Here is a 16,012-nt window from a genome sequence, read left to right as displayed (position 1 = left end):
GCGATGACGTCATCACGGCGAGGCAGGAGCAACGTCGGATCTTCAAAATAAAACACTGCTCAAAGTCAAAACAATCGCTTATGTAGACAAAAAAGCCGCTTTACTCAATATTATGTGAGGTGAAATACGCTTTATTAGGCAATTAAAAAGTTGAAAAAGACTAAAGCATTACCTTAGGTTTACAAAATAAAGCACACGCTGAAATAAATCAGTTTCATCATCTAAACATGTTGAAAAATTTATAAAAGAGTAGCAGAAAAATTCAACATAAAAAGATAGGCTTTGTATTTTCATACTTTGCATAATTGCCTAAATTATATGATAAAGCAAGCCTACAATAATAGAAAAAAAACCTTCAGATAATGTTGTTTGGTGAGGAACTCCATCTATAAGCTGATCTTAGGGCCTACTCACACTATGCTATCCATACAATGCTCAGGCCCGTTTCCCGGATCGTTTGAAAAGTGTGAGTGCTCTGAATCGGGCTCAGGCACGGTTCACTTGGCCGGCCCTGGCTCGTTTGAAAGAGGTGGGCCTGAGCGCGGTTCACTTGGGCTTTGGCGCAGTACGCTTGTGTGTTAGTGCAAATCGTGCCTAAGCCCGAAACTGAAATCGAGACGTGACTTTTAGGGGACCGTTTAATATGTATTTATTAATCATTCTTACTGTTAAGTGAACGCAAACTGTCGTAGATAATTAAATACGCAAACCTCTCACTGCACGACAGCTGCACCTTCAGCAAACCTCCTACTACCTGCAGCACGAGAGCTTTATGATTGTTTACGAGCGCCAAAAGTGGCTGATCTGTTCGGTGCAATATCTGACTGCGTGCCATTGCATCCTTAAGTACTAAAGTGATATAACTAGAGAAATCTCCACTGTGCTGAGCGAGAGCCCTTACTGAACAGCAAAGCATCGATGACGTAAGCATTCAAGGCCCGATTGTAATGCGAGTGCAGGCCAACGGGGGAGACGGGAGGGGGGACAAGCGTGCTTTGGCCCGGTTTAAAGGCTGATTTATACTTCTGCGTCAAACGTCGGCGTATGCTACGGCGCTGACGCATAGCCCTTCGCCGTGGCCATCGCCGGCACTGACGTGCACCTCTCAAAAAATGTAACTACACGTCGCAACGACGCGTAGCGTAAGCTCTGTGATTGGTCGGCTTGGTAGCGCTGACGAGTCTGGGCGGGACCGAGAGCCGCGCGAATGGCGCGAGCGATTGTTTACAAGTGTGGAGTCCCGTGAAGGAGCTCCGGATTGAAAGTTTTGTTTTGTGTTTACCTCATAGTTAAAGTTGTTGCACGTCCGCCGGTTCCTGCCTTAAAATGAGCGAGTTTGAGCCACTTGTACATCCCGGAAGTGTTCAGGAAAAGCAAAACAGAAGAGAAGAAACTCGACACAGAGGAACATTTACACCTCACTGCCAACTAGCGTTTCGGAAGTGTTAATGCAGACCGACAGAGACAGCGCGCAGAAGTATAAATGCACAGCCACGCGCGTTGCCTGCGCCGTGGGTTACGCCGGTCACCTGACGCAGAAGTATAAACCAGGCTTAAGGCAACTGTACATAGTGTCAGTACGCCCTTAATCTCACAATAAAACCTTGATAACCTTTAGATAATGTTTCTTTGTCCTAAAGCTGGTTTTAGACAGAGAATTGATTCCCGAGTAGACTAGATGCGTGGTCTCTCCAGAGATGACTAACAACCAGGCTAAGATCAATCCTAGCAATTTATCTGATGGTTTCATTTTTAATTCTACTCAAATCCAATGTGTTTTACTGTCACTCCATGGTGTACTTACAGCGTTGGCAACGATTTCATTCCACGTACAGGGTTTTATTGGCACACAAAAGTGTTCCTGGAACTTTGTATGATTATAATTAAACTGCTGAAGTTATATAAAGAGTTTTGACAATGTTTTAGACAATTCTTTTGAGCATCTCAGGATCTCCTTGCTGTCTATGGAGGATAAGAGAGCTCTCGGATTTCATCTAAAACGGGTTCTCTAACTCGGCCCTGGAGGTCTGGTGTCTCGCAGTTTTTTGCTCCAACTTACCTCAACACACCTGCAAGGATGTTTCTAGAGAGCCTAGTGAGAGCTTGATCAGCTAGCCCAGGTGTGTCTGATTAGCGTTGGAGCTAAAATCTGCAGAACATGGACCTCCAGGATCAAGATTAAGACAGCTTGATCTAAAATACCTTAAGTTGTGCTTGAAGATGAATGAAGGCCTTGGGGGATTGGAAGGGCATGAGTGGGTGGGTGAATTAACTGTTTAATTTAAAGATCAATCCTAAATGAGAGGATAAATGTCACACGGGGAAAGGAAAGTAGTTTTGGACAGAATATGGGAAAAACTACATGGCAATTTAGTAAATTCATAGGTGGATATTATGTTAATTGTGAATGAGTGTGCGCCTGGAGTGGAATTGATTAGCATTCACACGTTTAACTGTCAACTGAGATTTTTCAGGAAGGTAAGTGTAATACTTTGTAAACAATGAACATGAATAAAGACCGATACACAACGGGACGTTTTCGCTCAAGCTTTTCACCCATGTTTAACACTCCTTGACAAAACAAAAAGCACCAATGTTCAAGTGAAATTTTATTTAGGTTTGACGCACCTTGCCAAAAACTGGTCCGTTAATGAGATTGGTACTTTTGTTCATGTGCCTGGAGCAGCTTTAGGTATAATAAACACCACTTAATGGTGGCTCAAGAACAAAATGGTTTAGACGAGCACACATTACTAAAGAAGATGCACTGAGGCAAGACGAATGTTATTAGCGGGCTGAGAGAGCCTTCATGAAACACTGAAACAGTCGAAGCAATTTTGTAGAAGCTTCGAAAGGTTTTAAAACCCGTCTCTACAGTCATTTTTTTTTTAGGTATGCCTCTAGAACAGGGGTGTCCAAACTTGGTCCTGGAGGGCCAGTGTCCTGCAGATTTTAGCTCCAACTTGCCTCAACACACCTGCAAGGATGTTTTTGGAAAGCCTAGTAAGAGCTTCATTAGCTAGCCCAGGTGTGTCTGATAAGGGTTGGAACTAAACTTAGCAGGACACCAGCCCTCCACGACCGAGTTTGGACACTCCTGATCTAGAACATAGGTCTCAAATTCAATTCCTGGAGGGCCGCAGCTCTGCACAGTTATGCTCCAAGCCTAATCAAACACAGCTGATCCAACTAATTAAGGTGTTCAAAACTCTTTGAACAACTTGATTATTTGGATAAGCTGTGTTTGATCATGGTTGGAGCAAAACTGTGCAGAGCTGTGGCCCTCCAGGAATTGAGTTTGAGACCCATGCTCTAGAGCAGGGGTCGCCCAACTTGTTTTTTAGAGGGCCAGTGCCCTTCAGGTTTTAGGTCCAACTCTAATCAAATACACATGAACAAGATAATCAAGGTCTTACTAGGTATACTTGAAACAGCCAGGCAGGTGTGCTGAGGTAATTTGGAGCTAAACCCTGCAGGGACACTGGCCTTTCAGGAACAAGTTGGGTGACCCCTGTTTTACAGCATGGGTCTCAAACTCATTTCCTGGAGGACCGCAGCTCTGCACAGGTTTGCTCCAACCCTAATCAAACACAGCTGATCCAAACAATCAAGTTGTTCAAAAGAGTCTCGAACGATTAGTTGCACCAAGATTGGTTGCTCTGGAAGCTTCAGCAATCAAGCAGTTAAACAAATTGAGTAAAAAAAAAAAAAAAAGGGTTAGCCCTAACCCTAACTCCACGTTGTAGAATTGAGGTTTCAAGTGCTTTAGTAAAGTGGTAAGAGTTCCTGACTAGCATGCAGAGATCCAAGGTGATGCAGCTATAGATCATCAGCTCTGTTCTTGCAACGCGTTTTGTTTTAGCATTGGTCTGACTGAACACTTTGTGAATAAATGTCTTGTTTTGGTCATAAAAAAGTAACATTATTAACAATTTCTGAGTATTTGTATTAGTCGAACCTAGGCTATTTGCAGAGCAGTTAGTCTGTTTACGCACACAGTCCACTAGGCAGATGGCAGCTAGCTCTCTGCAACTCTCACATGGTCGCCCACTGAAACTAAGCAGGGCTGCGCCCGGTCAGTACCTGGATGGGAGACACATGGGAAAGCTAGGCTGCTCCCGGAAGTGGTGTTAGTTAGGCCAGCAGGGGGCACTCAACCTGTGGTATGTGTGGGTCCTTATGCCCCAGTATAGTGACGGGGACTCTATACTGCTCAGTGAGCGCCGTCTTTCGAATGAGACGTTAAACCGAGGTCCCAACTCTCTGTGGTCGTTAAAAATCCCAGGATGTCCTTCGAAAAAGAGTAGGGGTTTAACCCCGGCATCCTGGCTAAATCTGCCCACTGCCTCTGTCCATCATGGCCTCCTAACCCTCCCCATATCATGATTGGCTTCATTACTCTGTCTCCTCTCCACCAATCAGCTGGTGTGTGGTGTGCGGTCTGGTGCAAAATGGCTGCCGTCACGTCATCCAGGTGGATGCTGCACACTGGTGGTGGATGAGGATATTCCCCCCCTCCCCATTTTGTAAAGCGCTGTGAGTACCCAGAAAAACGCTATATAAATGAAAGGAATTATTCTTATTAGGCTACTTAAAACAGAGTTTTCTTCCCACACTGCCAATCAAACGCAGATTCACCAGGTTTTGAAAGGCTTCTGAAATGTCTAATGCTTAGAATCGTTTTAGTTACATGATCTGGGTGTTTCGGATCACGCTTCAGTGCAGTGTTTCGAAACACTTGCGCATCAGGATCTAGACAACTTGAAATGTCAGTTTCACGCCATCCCTGACGAATGAGGGGCTGCTTTTTTCATTGATGTCTGAACACTAAGAGTTGTATGATAAACTCAACAGTGACTACAAAAATGTTAGCCGGAGGGAGACATTCTGGTAAATATGGAGAGTAATTAAAGATCAAGATTTGATGGATTAATTTCTCTTTTCTTTTATGACTTATATGATTATCTAAGGCAGGAGTCATTAATCTCAATCCTGGAGGTCCGGTGCCCTGCAGGGTTTAGCTCCATGTTGCCTCAACACACCTGCCTGGGTGTTTCAAGTATACCTAGTAAGATCTTGATTAACTTGTTCAGGTGTGTTTGATTTGGGTTGGAGCTACAATCTGCACACCAGACCTCCAGGAACAAGTTTGGTGATCCCTGATCTAAGGTCAGGGAGTGATTTAGTGTACACTCATGCCAACAAATAGTGAAAAGCGCCTCAAAAAACACTGACGATCAGCACGACCGAAAATCTTCCTTACGGCTTCCCCTTTGTATGAACTCAAAGATGTTTCTTCAGCTCTGAAGCACTCAAAAATGTTTTGCTGCGTTGATCAGTTTTGCGTTTTCCCTCCAGGGCAGAATTTCAAGTGTTTACTGAGATATGATAATTTCTTGAAGCTCTTCCCACAATCGACACATATGTATGGCTTCTCATCAGTGTGAGTTCTCTTGTGCCGTATCAAGTCTCCAGATGAAATGAAAGCCTTCCCACACACGCCGCACACATGATTTTTCACACCAGTGTGGATCTTCTCATGTTTTCTTAAACTTGTCAGTCGTGTAAAACAATTTCCACACTCCGAGCATGAATAAGGCCTCTCCTTCGTGTGAACCCTACGATGCTCCTTCAGCTCTGAAACGGTCAAAAACGTTTTGCCGCATTGCTCACATTCGTGTGGTTTCTCTCCAGTGTGTGTCTTCATGTGTCGACCCATGTGCGATGAGTGTCTGAATCTCTTCCCACACTCAGGACATGCGAATGGCTTCTCTCCGGTGTGCATCATCTCATGCGTTTTCAGATTTGCAGACTGATTGAAGCTCTTACTGCAGTGTGAACACTTGTACGGTTTCTCTCCAGTGTGAATCCTCTCATGTAGTTTCAGGTTTCCTAACTGGCTGAATGATTTGCCGCAGTGTGAACACGGGAAAGGTTTGTCTCCAGTGTGGACAACCTCATGTTTTTTTAATTTGTCTGGATGGTTGTAACTGTTTCCACATGATAAGCATACATACGGCCTCTTCTTCGAACGAACATTGAGGTAGAGTTTCATGTTTTCACTCTGTTCTGAAAATTAATCAAAGACAAGAAGAGAAAAATGTGAAAGACGCAGACAATTAATCAATCGGCATGTTTTCATTGCAAATATGTGCACTTATACTTGGCAAGAAACAATACGTATCAAAACAATCGGGGTGGTGTATGTATACATGTTTCTAACAGCATCATAAATGTCAATGTCATGTCTATCTAGGGCTTCATAATTAATTGAAATTAAAGCAACTTTTAAATGCAAAGATGCCATTCTCATGCACATGTTGTCAGGCAAACAAGGCTCTGTGATCAATTGTACATCTACTCTGAAAGCCAGAGGGCGCTCTCTCTTTTGAAAACTGCAAATACACCACAAGGAAGAGCCACGATCAGGAAATCAAACAGAGCAGAGGATTCAACAGCTTCTTTTGATTAAACGTGTCTAATAAACACATATCTATGACATCCTCTCATGGAATGATTTATTACAAGCACTCGACTGAGCTTAAGCAGTGGGTTTAGAGCGAAAACATGTTGTTAAATTTGGTACTGCCGTCAGATCAGCAGCAACACAAGGCCAAAACTAAGTTTGTTTTGAGTTCATTTCGTCAGGTGTAAAAAGCTCAGCCAAATCAAACTTCTTGGGGGGTGCGTTTTAGCTAATAAACACCTTTGAGCTGGAGTAGGGTCTGTCTGCGGACTGCGAGAGAGAGGGGTAACATTAAGAGACATAACTTGTAGTATATTGGAGGCAAAACGAAGTTTGAGACTCACATGTCAAAACTATGTTGTGGGAAAGATGGCACTGTACATCAGTTATTATTGTCTACACCTACCACAATCCTTGACCCAACCATAATGGTTATTTACGTCTACACCTTCCCCAAACGTAAACCCAACCATCATCGTTATTAACGTCTACACCTTCCTCAACCCTAAACCCAACCATCATCGTTATTAACGTCTACACCTTCCTCAACCCTAAACCCAACCATCATCATTATTAACGTCTACACCTTCCCAAACCCTAAACCTAATCATCACAGTTATTACCGTCTACACCTACTCCACACCTAAACCCAACCATCATCATTATTAACGTCTAGACCAACCCCAACCCTAAACCCAACTATCAGTTATTAACGTCTACACCTACTCCACACCTAACCCTAACCCTAAACCCAACTATCAGTTATTAAAGGGCCATGAAACCCCCTCGTTTCAGCAGGGTGTTTTCACAACTCTACTTTGGAAAAAGTCAGAAAAGTGGGCGTGTCCAGTTCTGTTTAGGGGGGAGTGTCAGAGGAAGAAAAGTGGGATGGTGTGGGAGTGTCTATTTGGGCACACGCGAGTGTCAGAGTCAAAATACACACAATCACACAGGAGAAAGTGATGGTGTTTAACCTACATGGACATCTGTAGTCGAATTATTTGCCAAATTATTAAATGTTGGACTTTAACTGCAGTTTGACTCTTTCATTCAGGGAATTCATTCATGTCCCTCGCGACAAACGAGATATTTGATTCGAGGAGCTGCTCTAAGCGTGTATTTTTCATGCAATGTTTGATACCGCACGGCGAATGAGAGAAAAAACCTCCGCATTTCCCGGAAACTTAGATGCACACGGCAGGTAGCGTCAGCAAGTCGCGTGTTTTATTCCGGTCACAATGCGGTAAAAACCCTACACAAGGTTAAAGTTTGGTTGTTGTGCGATACGAACAAACTGAATAAACAAAGAGCACTGGTCGCTCACTCTGCTCACCAAATCTGTAGAGACAGGACAATCACCAGCAACTAGAGCCGCGTCTTTATGAAGAGGAGACTACAAGCGAATCCGGATCTCAGCGTTTGCAGATGAGAACAGCTCTCAGGTAAACAATAATCCTCCTTAGACACGTAAGTTATTGTTGTCGAGCGTCGCGTACACTGTTAATCCACACGTGAGTCTGAGCTCTCACAGAGAGAAAATGAAAACGAAACTTAACTGCAGCAAACTATAAAAGCAACACTTCACGCTTGTTTTGCCAACACAACGCGGCGTCTATGTCGTCTAAACACTGTGACAGTAATGAAGTTGCACAATAGAGCGCGCTGATTGGTTTGAACCAAGCTTTACTCATGCATTAATGCATCACACTGTAAGACGTAATAAGACTCACTCTGGCACAGACGTCCAGTCTGCAGGCTGGAATATACGCTATTATGTCATGGCCGTGACGCAGCTTCAAAAATTAGTTTCAAACAGGAAGTACGAATTTGCTTGAAATAACGCAAAAACAACCAATTTACACTTTTTAGTGAAATATAGGCGTCCTAATAGTGTTTTTAGCAGTGTGGGACACATATACCACTGTCAACAGATCAACACATGTGTTCTGGTGTTTCGTGACCCTTTAACGTCTACACCTACTCCATACCTAAACCCAACCATTACAGTTATTAACGTCTACACCAACCTTAAACCCAACCATCATAGTTATTAACGTCTACACCTTCCCAAACCATCAGTTATTAACGTCTACACCTTCCCCAACCCATAACTCAACCATTACAGTAATTAATGTCTACAACTACCTCAATCTTAAACCCAACCCTCAGGTATTAACGTCAACACCTACTCTACACCTTAACCCAACCATCACAGTTATTAACGTCTACACCTTCCCAAACCTAAACCATCACAGTTATTAATGTATATACCTTCCTAAACCCAACAATCACAGTTCTTAAACGTACGGTCTTAAACGGTTTTCATACATGACATGCTAGCCGTTGTACTGTTATTTGCAACCCCAGGGGGTAACGCAGAGTAGGCCGTCATGACAAAATGGATTAAGAGTCAGTGAGGTGCATGGTGGAGTTGCTAAATGCCTCTCTAACTTACTACAAGTTACACCCCTTTATGTTACACCCCCTACTTGGAGTCCATACACTTGTTGAGCTGCCATTGATCTATGAAAAATATGCAATCGGGGCTTCATATTCATGCAGTTTAAAAAAAATATCTAGCACTACAATACCAAAATATAGCAACATGAATAAACTGGAGGGTCAAGTAGCAGAGCTGGAACAGATGCATCCACACCTAAAATTAATAAAATTCTAAACATCGTTTTATTCAGTGATTGTTTACGGCAATCGTCTCAAACACAGTTCCCACAGCTTTGCACAGATTAGCTCCAAAACACACCTGCTTAATAGTTTCTATCAGTCTTAAACACCTTCATTAGTTGGATCAGGTGTCTTTAATTACAAATACAGCAAAACTTTGAAGAGTGGCGGCCCTTTAGGAATCAAGTTTGAGACCTATGACAAATAAAAAGTAATAAGGTGTGCCGCTGTTTCAACTCTTCCCTCAGTCACCAATCATGTTGCGTTTAGAAGGCTAGTTGAGCATTGTGACCCATTTGTTCCAGCGGAGGGTGTCTGAAGGTTTAAAAACAGTGTATTCAAACTTCTTTTTAGCCTCAAATAACTTATTTAAAGTATACCAGGGCCTTAAATCTGTGCAGTTTACATTATCGAGTCGAGGGACGCATTAAATTCACCAGTTTCACCAGAAATAATAAAAACTGAGAGCATTTCAATATCAAGAGCAAGAATATCTCTTTGGCATTGAAGCGTTAGTGTTTGAGACTTTATGGATCTCATATAAAGACATCAAGTCACATTATACAACCCCTTTAAATATGTTATAAACTCCACAATTAACCTTAATAACAAAACCTGGAAGGGTTGGATCTGTAGACGATCAACTTACTATGAAATGTTATCGCATGTGTTCGTAGAGAAGTTGAATCTGCAAATCTCTTCCCACAATCAATGCAGTGAAACGGTTTCACTCCAGGGTGACTCTTCATGTGTGATCTCAGATGTCTTGAATTTCGGTATCTCTTGTCGCACTGTGTACACTTGTAAGGTTTCTTTCCAGTGTGGGTCTTCATGTGAAGACTGAAACTGCACTTGCGGCTGAAACTCTTTCCACACTGAGTGCAGATGAAATTGTTTACAGCTGTGTTGTTCATTAAAACACTTTGTTCCATGTCTGACTGAGTTTCAGTTTCGCTTTTGACATGATATTTCTCCTCATCTTCACTCGGTGCTTCACTCTCCTCCTTCACATCTGAAAAAAAAAGTAAATACGTCTCATTATAGTGGGTTATAGTAGACAGTGCGCAAGGATAGATTGTAATCTAAAATAATTCAAAATAAAGTTAAAAAAGGTTAGGCGTTTAACACGAGTTCAGTGTTTATATTTAAATTGTGGTATTCACCTTTTTCTCCGCAGACGAGTGGGCGCTGCCATTTGAATCTTTTTGGCACGAGACTTCCTGTCTCATTCACATCCATTCATTTTTAGACATTAAAAACTGCTCGTTTTGCTGTTTGATGTTGTAAACTGATATTTCCTTGTTAAATTATTCTACTTGGTCTGTATAGTCATGCAAACATTTGTTTGTAGAGCAAGTAGTTTGACCGTTTTTTGCCGTTTATTATTCCTTGTCATTTCCCCCATAGGCGACTGAAACGGAAGTTCTAAGACAATCGCGAAAACAATCGCACTTCCGCATTTTAGAATAAGGTCAATAAAAGCTGAGGCACCAAAACATTTGACTACTTAAACATCTCAGCAAAACACACAAGCGCTCGTATTCATGAGCATTTGAGTGAATGTTCAAATGGTGTAAGAATTTGTTGATTTATTTTTTAGTAGGCCATTATTTACATTTTTGCAATAACTTGTGAACATTTTAGCCTATTGTATTAGTTGTTTATGTGTTGATTTAATACGTTAAAGGTACTTCATATTGTGCTTTTGCTTATTAACTTTAACAGATATCTGTTTGTCATTTTAAAAAAACTGAAATTAGCTGTCATTTAGTTGTTTTATTAATGTTAATGTTATATATAATGTTAAATAATGTTATATTTTTATTTCATGATTTGCCAAGTACAATGCAATCCTGGAGTAATACTTTTTAACATTTTTTGTTGGAAAATGTAATCCATACCTATTCCTCTTAAACCCAACCATAAGTGTCAATTGCTTTCAAAAACAGAGGGGAATGATAGTTGGATAACAATATTTCCTTACATTTATAAAGTGCTTTTCTGTGTTTATGCTTAGTTAACTCTAATTCTCAACTATCACTCTATATATCAATGAATCTCAGACACGCAGGTTTTCACTGTGCTTCCTTTACTTCACATGCATGCGCACAACAATGCCGTCATACACTACAAACCATACATGGTCTGTCACATCCTCCCATCCTGCTGTCTATATACATAACATATTGTAACATTCTGGACACTCAAATACCTTCAGACAGTTTGGGGGGGGGGGTGGGGGGGGGGGGGTGGGGGGTTAGTTCACCTCATCCACCACCAGTGTGCAGCATCCACCTGGATGACGCGACAGCGGATGACGGAGGGTTGGAGGGGTGTCGCGGACGGAGGACGAAAGTGAAAAGTAACAGGAAGAGTAAACAGGATTGGAGAGTCGTGGAAGAAAGTGAAAGTGAACAGCGGACGGGGGAGAAGGGCAGTTAAGAAGGGGGATCGGTAAAATGAGGTGCTCATTTTAATTCAAATTGGTTACAGCGTGTTCCAGCACAACTTAAGCTCTGCCTAAACTTGACAAACTGTTAATGTATTCCTCTATTCTGATTGGCTGATTGGAGTGTTGTTTTACGATCAACATAGATGTTAATCCAAGAACATGTCCTACTTGGTCAAATCAGATTATTGGTCCTACTTCTTCCACATTTTAAGCATGTTGTTCTGGTAGTTAACTTGATTTAATATTAAATCTAATAATGTGTGTACATTTTTAAAAAACTCAGATAGAAAAGCCCCTCACACATAAAGAACTTTTCTGGAAAGGTCTGTATATGTGAACAGGCCCTTTTTGAAAATACCGGTAAATTCATTCCGGCTATTTTTTTCCGGAAAGAGAAGTTGTAACATTACCGGTAATTTGCCGGAATGCTGCGCCGTGTGAACATAGAAGGAAGATTGCCGGAAATAGCATGTTCACGTCTAGAACGCGCTGACGTAACACATCTACTTTAACCAATCAGAAGTCAGACGCATGGTTTATGAAAATATATGAGCGTATGAGCCTGTAAATATTTTTCCAGACACATTTAGCTGCTAGAGGTTAGTCAGATAACGTTTATATGTTCCTTCTTAATGCCAACTGTGTAATAAATTATCGATAAGATGCTTATGATATGCCGTTGTTTGTTTACCTTCAAGATGTAACATGTGTGCACATGAAGCGCCAGCACACACATATTATGAACATCTCCACATGCGAAAGTGTTCCTCCATGTTTTCATGGAAGTTGTTCACAACACTGATCCATCCACAGAGTTTGTAATGTAGTCTAATATTTACAAATACAAGCACAGCCGTTTAGAGCTCATTTCTGGTTAATGATGTCAGAATTACCGGTATTTTGGAATGGATGTGTGAACGGTCCTTTCCGGGAAAATTTCGTAACGTCCTCCCCTTTTGTGAATTTACCGGTAAAGTCGTTCCAAGAAAGGGGCTATTGTCTGTGGAAGTGGGCTGGTGTGAACACAAACACTTACACCAAAAAATATTCAAGCAGGAGTGGGTTAAAAACAAACAACAGACTGACTCAGGGCTCTAAACCAGGTATTAAGATCCAATTTCAGAAAGTGGACAACCCTAACATAAAAAATATATAGTTTTACTGTTTAATCTGACTAACTGTAATAAAAACAGTGTTTTGGTGGTGAAGTTTATTTAGTTGGGACTAATGTTTCAAACAAATCTTAAGATAAAAGTACAGGTAATATGAAACTAAAACTAAACTAAAACTGCTAAAGTGCTTAAACCTCACAGTTGTTCAGCCTCAATATTGAAGAGTAATTAATTAACATTCTCATTTGTGTGAGTTTCAGTTTTTACTTTTGACATGATGTTTCTCCTCATCTTCACTCAGTGCTTCACTCTCCTCCTCCAGGATCACATCTGAAAATTAAGTAAATAAATTACATCTCAAGAGCTAGAATGTAGTGGCCATTTTGGCTAGATTTTTAAAGGTATATAGAGGTATAATGGAAGATATGATTTAGCCACTGAGACTAAAACATTTTAAAGTTTTAACTTTGTTGAAAAACAGCATGCCATATTCTTAAACACAAAAAATGTTGAGATAAATGAAGTGATATGGCTAAAACTGAAGAAGTGCTTAAAGATACCTCACTGTCCTTCAGCCTGATTATTAATGTGATGAATAAACAAACACAAACCTATTTGTGCTTCAGTCTCTTCCTGTTTAATTGTGCAGGGTTCTGGATCACTCATCTTCTCACTGTCCTTTAATAAACTCTGTCTTTGTCTGATGGCGGCAGAGCTTCAGAGGAACAAACAGAGAAATCTGATTCATTTACACTGATTGAGGAAACAAAACATCATGTGTTATATCCTGTAGGTGACACAATATGCTATTAAAGTCAGCTGACATCAATTAAATTAGTTTAAAGTGTCAATATGTAGATCTGAAGACATCAGCATAATGACTAAAGTGAAAACAGAAACCTTTGATAAGAAATAGAGGATTTCAGCAGCTCTGATAATATTGATAAGCCACAGATTATAAACAGCCATTCAGGATCAGCTAATTTTACACTAATAGTTTGCAGGACAAACATACTAGTGTACTATTTTAATCACATTTATATCAATATCTAGTCTAAATAAGAAGTATTCATATCAATCAAGTATTTTGATTGTTAGCATGTAGCCTATGTGCTAAACTGGGAAATCATGAAACCCTTTAAAACAAAGAGCACCTAAAAGTATTTATTTCAAGTTTTCTACATCAAATTCACTATAATTGCCGCTGTATATTCCTATTATTTCACTTTACAGATAACACTTTACAATATAACGAACACAAACCTGTAAAAAATACACAGACACAGAGCTCATATTGTCCTCTCAGAGCTGCTGGCTGTATTGTTTTGGTCAGCAGACACACAGATAGAGGTGAACTCAATGCAGAAACTAGTCGCAGATTTTAATAAATAGCAAACTGTGTTTTTTAAAGATGAAAAAAGAATCATCGACTCACCGCAAGAAAGTCTCGACGCTGAATGAACGCGTCGGTGCTGACGTCATCAAGACAAGGCGGGCGCAAAGGAGCGTCGTCAATAAACGCGACAATATTTGGGAATTAAAACAATTAAAGATGATAAAAGTAGATGTATTTCCGATTTTCTTCCGATTATTGAAAAAACACAAACCATTGGCTACAAAGAGATCTATCAATGAAAGGTAGAGTTCTGCTCACTAAAGCAGAAGGTATTTCTAGATTGTTATATGCTGCCCATTTCAGTTGATAAACACACAAACTAATTGGAATGTTGACAAAAGTCCTTTGCAAAAACAAAATTCATTATATTAAAAAAATCAGCAATGCTAAATTCTTATCACAAGGGCGGTCTAAGCTTTACTGATTTTAACTCCATAAATGGTGTTTAAAAATTAATTGGATAAGTCAATTTCTTATAAATACTTCTTCTATCTGGAATATTATCCTCCGTTTTATTTTCTCTCATATGGGTGGTTTGGAATTTCTTTTATTGTGTAATTCTGAAATTGAAAAACTCCCAATCAAACTCTAAATTTCACCAACAAGTGCTTACAAAATGGAGGCTTATTTATAAACACAACTTCTCCCCAAATAGCCTTCTTATTTGGAATAATGCCAATATCTAGTATAGAAATACGCCACTTTTCTTAAACAATTGGTTTAACAACGGGCTATTAATAATTGATAAACTATTATTAGTTAATAAATTATTTGATAATGCCAGAACTTTATTTACATTTACAGAATTCTTGGCAAGATACAAAATTCCTGTTACATTACAGGAATTTACAATACTAAGGGGGGCGATACCTGCTGGCACACATATGCTGTGCAAAGGCAGTGCATGTACATCGGCACTTTCTGTTGGTCCTCCTAAACCTGAAGAAACCTCAGTTGGTTTTATCTGTTTCTCTGGATTTAAGCTTAATAGGCACAAAATTAGATATTTAATCTTAAAATGAAAATATGTCTATACTTTGTGTTGTTTTTTTACTGGAACAATATCTTTAATAATATATTAATAATAATAATAATATAATAATATTAATATTAATAGTAATATTACCTTAGTTTTTTAAATTACAAATAAGGCTAAAGAAATATAATTTAAATTACTTCATAGAGTTTATTCTACAAATCTATTTCTACAAATATTTAACATTGATACTGAGTTAGAATGCTGTTTTTGTGAAAGCTTTAATGAAACTATTTCACATTTATTTTGGTCTAGCCAATATACTCAACTCTTTTGGATAAATGTTGAAGCTTTTATTGCTCATAATATTTTAAAATCCTTTTCCTTATCTTATAAACATGTGATTTTGGGTTATTATGTTAAGGATCGCTCTTTAAAAGATGCCTGTTTTATTTTAAACTTTATTTAATTATTAGGTAAATTTCACATGTAAAAGATGACCGTGATTTCAATGGTAAAAAACTGTAAAAATGCTACAGTGAAAATCCATAACCTGTTTAACGGTATGTTTCCTTAATATATACAGCGAATAACCGTAACTTGACTTTCCCAGAATCGCCTGCATGGCACATCACTTTATATGCTTTTTGTTGACATTACTGTGGATCTTTTTAGCTGTTTCCCCATCAGCTATGTACAATAGAGATTTATGTTTCATCTAATGTTGATAAACAATGCTTGTTTAATGACTTTTATTTTATGCGTGTCACCGTACTGGTGTTTAGTAGCTGTGAGAATGACACTGAGCACCTTCTATGCACCTATATATTTTTCTGCTTGTGGGAAAAGTTGTTTGTGATGAGCGTCGGTTCATTATGAATCTTACTCATCTCCACTAGCAAATGGCTGTTAACATGCCATGTAACAA

The 16,012-nt window shown here is 39.7% G+C and overlaps 1 protein-coding gene across 7 annotated transcripts; it reads right to left on the bottom strand.

Moving 5' to 3' along the window:
* Positions 1-110: 110 nt before the first annotated feature.
* On the bottom strand, positions 111-14,195 carry LOC101883008 (uncharacterized). Of its 7 annotated transcripts, none has more exons than XR_015521034.1 (6): positions 14,148-14,195; positions 13,324-13,427; positions 12,980-13,042; positions 9,798-10,160; positions 1,561-6,069; positions 111-1,012 (listed from the first exon to the last, which is right to left on the bottom strand). XR_015521034.1 is itself a non-coding variant. In XM_087302253.1 (6 exons), the coding sequence occupies exons 5-6, from the start codon at positions 10,078-10,080 to the stop codon at positions 5,336-5,338; spliced, it is 1,017 nt and encodes a 338-aa protein (XP_087158379.1). In that variant the 5' UTR covers positions 10,081-10,160; positions 12,494-12,600; positions 12,980-13,042; positions 13,324-13,427; positions 13,976-14,171; the 3' UTR covers positions 111-5,335. The 7 variants fall into 7 exon arrangements, 5 of the variants coding, with proteins under 5 accessions (XP_087158379.1, XP_087158378.1, XP_087158376.1 ...); XR_015521033.1 differs by having other exon boundaries at positions 111-2,943; positions 3,356-6,069; XM_087302253.1 differs by adding an exon at positions 12,494-12,600 and having other exon boundaries at positions 111-6,069; positions 13,976-14,171.
* Between the last annotated feature and the right edge of the window lie 1,817 nt (positions 14,196-16,012).

This window comes from Danio rerio, chromosome 22 (assembly GCF_052040795.2).
Source record: "Danio rerio strain M-AB ecotype USA chromosome 22, GRCz13ab, whole genome shotgun sequence".
Taxonomy (NCBI): domain Eukaryota; kingdom Metazoa; phylum Chordata; class Actinopteri; order Cypriniformes; family Danionidae; genus Danio; species Danio rerio.
Note: the sequence above shows the minus strand (reverse complement) of the source record. Positions and strands in the feature narration are given on the sequence as shown.

What these genes read in the sequence shown, in the direction of transcription:
- LOC101883008 (XM_087302250.1), bottom strand. Translation starts at nt 13,378, where the DNA reads ATGAGTGATCCAGAACCCTGCACAATTAAACAGGAAGAGACTGAAGCA. An exon ending in AGAGACTGAAGCACAAATAG is followed by an intron (nt 13,043 to 13,323) that starts GTTTGTGTTTGT and finishes CTTAATTTTCAG; the next exon opens with ATGTGATCCTGGAGGAGGAG. An exon ending in GGAGAAACATCATGTCAAAA is followed by an intron (nt 10,161 to 12,979) that starts GTAAAAACTGAA and finishes TTTTTTTTTCAG; the next exon opens with ATGTGAAGGAGGAGAGTGAA.